The sequence below is a fragment of the Corapipo altera genome, unplaced genomic scaffold (assembly GCF_003945725.1).
Source record: "Corapipo altera isolate COAL_440 unplaced genomic scaffold, ASM394572v1 326, whole genome shotgun sequence".
Classification (NCBI taxonomy): Eukaryota; Metazoa; Chordata; class Aves; order Passeriformes; family Pipridae; genus Corapipo; species Corapipo altera.
Genome location: NW_020884945.1, coordinates 1,054,956 through 1,056,508, shown reverse-complemented (window position 1 = coordinate 1,056,508; position 1,553 = coordinate 1,054,956). Strand labels below are relative to the sequence as shown.

Here is a 1,553-nt window from a genome sequence, read left to right as displayed (position 1 = left end):
TTACACACCAGTTACACACCAGTAACATGCCAATAACACCAGTAACATACCAGTGACGCTCCAGTAACACCAGTAACATACCAGTGACACTCCAGTGACACCAATAACATGCAAGTTACACCCCAGTAACACTCCAGCAGCACACCAGTAACGTACCAGTTATACGCCAGTTACAGCACTAACACCCCACTTACACCCCAGTAACACCCCCATAACACTCCAGTGACACACCAGTTATACCAGTAACAGGCCAGTAACATTGATAACACACCACTTACACCCCAGTAACACTCCAGTAACACACCAATGACACCAGTGACACCCCAGTAACACCAACAACACGCCACTTACACCCCAGTAACACTCCAGTAACACACCAGTGACACACCAGTAACACACCAGTGACACACCAATAATACACCAGCTACACATCAGTAACACATCAATGACACCACTGACACTCCAGTTACACCAATAACACCCCAGTGACACTCCTGTAACACTCCAGTGACACACCAGTTACAACAGTAACACACCAGTAACACCAGTGACACGCCAGTAACATCCCAGTAACACCACAGTGACACACCAGTAAAACACCAATAACACCCCAGTAACACCAATAACACCCCAGTAACACCAATTACACCCCAGTAACACCAATAACACACCAGTAACACCAATTACACGCTGCTTACACCCCAGTAACACTCCGGTAAGACGCCGGTCACACATCCGTGGCACCCCAGTGCCCCCCAGTGCCCTCCAGTGCCCCCCCCTGCCCCCCCCCACCCCCCCGTCGCTCCCAGGCCCCCGCCCGCTCCAGCCCCGAGCGCAGCCCGGGCCGTGCTCCGGGCCGGGCCCCGCAGCCCCCGCTCCCGCCGTGTCCCCCCGCGTCCCTGCCCGTTCCCCGCCGTGTCCCCCCGTGTCCCCGCCGTGTCCCCGCTCCCTGTCCCCCCGCTCACCGGCGCTCCCGGGGCCGCCCCCGCGCTCCGGCCCCGCCCGGGCCCGGCCAGACGCGTTTCCGCTGCCGGCGGGGCCGCGGGGCCGCCGGGACCTGCAGTCCCGGCACGGGCATGGCCGGGAGCGGCGACAGGACCGCCCTGGAGACCGTGAGAGGGCAGGGAACGGGGGGGCTGAGCGCCCCGGGGGCAGCGGGGCGGGATCGGGATCTGCCGGCGGGGAACGAGCGAGGCACGGCCGCGTGTTGTGCCGGGGCAGGGCCGGGTTGGGGGCTGGGGAGGTCTCCTCGTGGGAAGGGTTAATCCGGCCCTGGCGGGGGTGCAGTCCCCATCCCCGGGGGGATTTAACAGCCCTGTGGATGTGGCACTTGGGGACGTGGGTCGGTCGTGGCCTTGGCAGTGCTGGGGGATGGTTGGGCTCGATAGTATCGCAGGGCTTTTCCAGCCTGAATGATCCCGTGGTTCCGCGATTCTGTGCTTCCCGAGCCTGGCTTAGTGGCAGGACACTCTCCCGTGATTCCCAAGCCTGGTTTAGTGGTGGGACATTCTCCCATAATTCCCAAGCCTGGCTTAGTGGCAGGACACTCTCCC

The 1,553-nt window shown here is 61.4% G+C and overlaps 2 protein-coding genes across 3 annotated transcripts in view; one reads left to right on the top strand and one right to left on the bottom strand.

Annotated features, from left to right (window-relative positions):
- Nucleotides 1-1,008, bottom strand: part of VAMP7 (vesicle associated membrane protein 7) — a 17,787-nt gene extending 16,779 nt beyond the window's left edge. The window contains exon 1 of one of the 2 annotated variants that reach the window (XM_027662269.1): nucleotides 966-1,008. The gene's annotated coding sequence lies outside the window, so the exon portion shown is untranslated. The remainder of the gene's footprint in view (nucleotides 1-965) is intronic. The other variant, XM_027662270.1, reaches the window with a different exon arrangement.
- The window catches only part of LOC113956088 (DNA-directed RNA polymerases I and III subunit RPAC2-like), a 5,354-nt gene continuing 4,806 nt past the window's right edge, over nucleotides 1,006-1,553 (top strand). Inside the window, exon 1 of the mRNA XM_027662271.1 lies at nucleotides 1,006-1,112. Within this exon, the coding sequence (XP_027518072.1) occupies nucleotides 1,077-1,112 (36 nt within the window). The 5' untranslated portion in view covers nucleotides 1,006-1,076. The remainder of the gene's footprint in view (nucleotides 1,113-1,553) is intronic.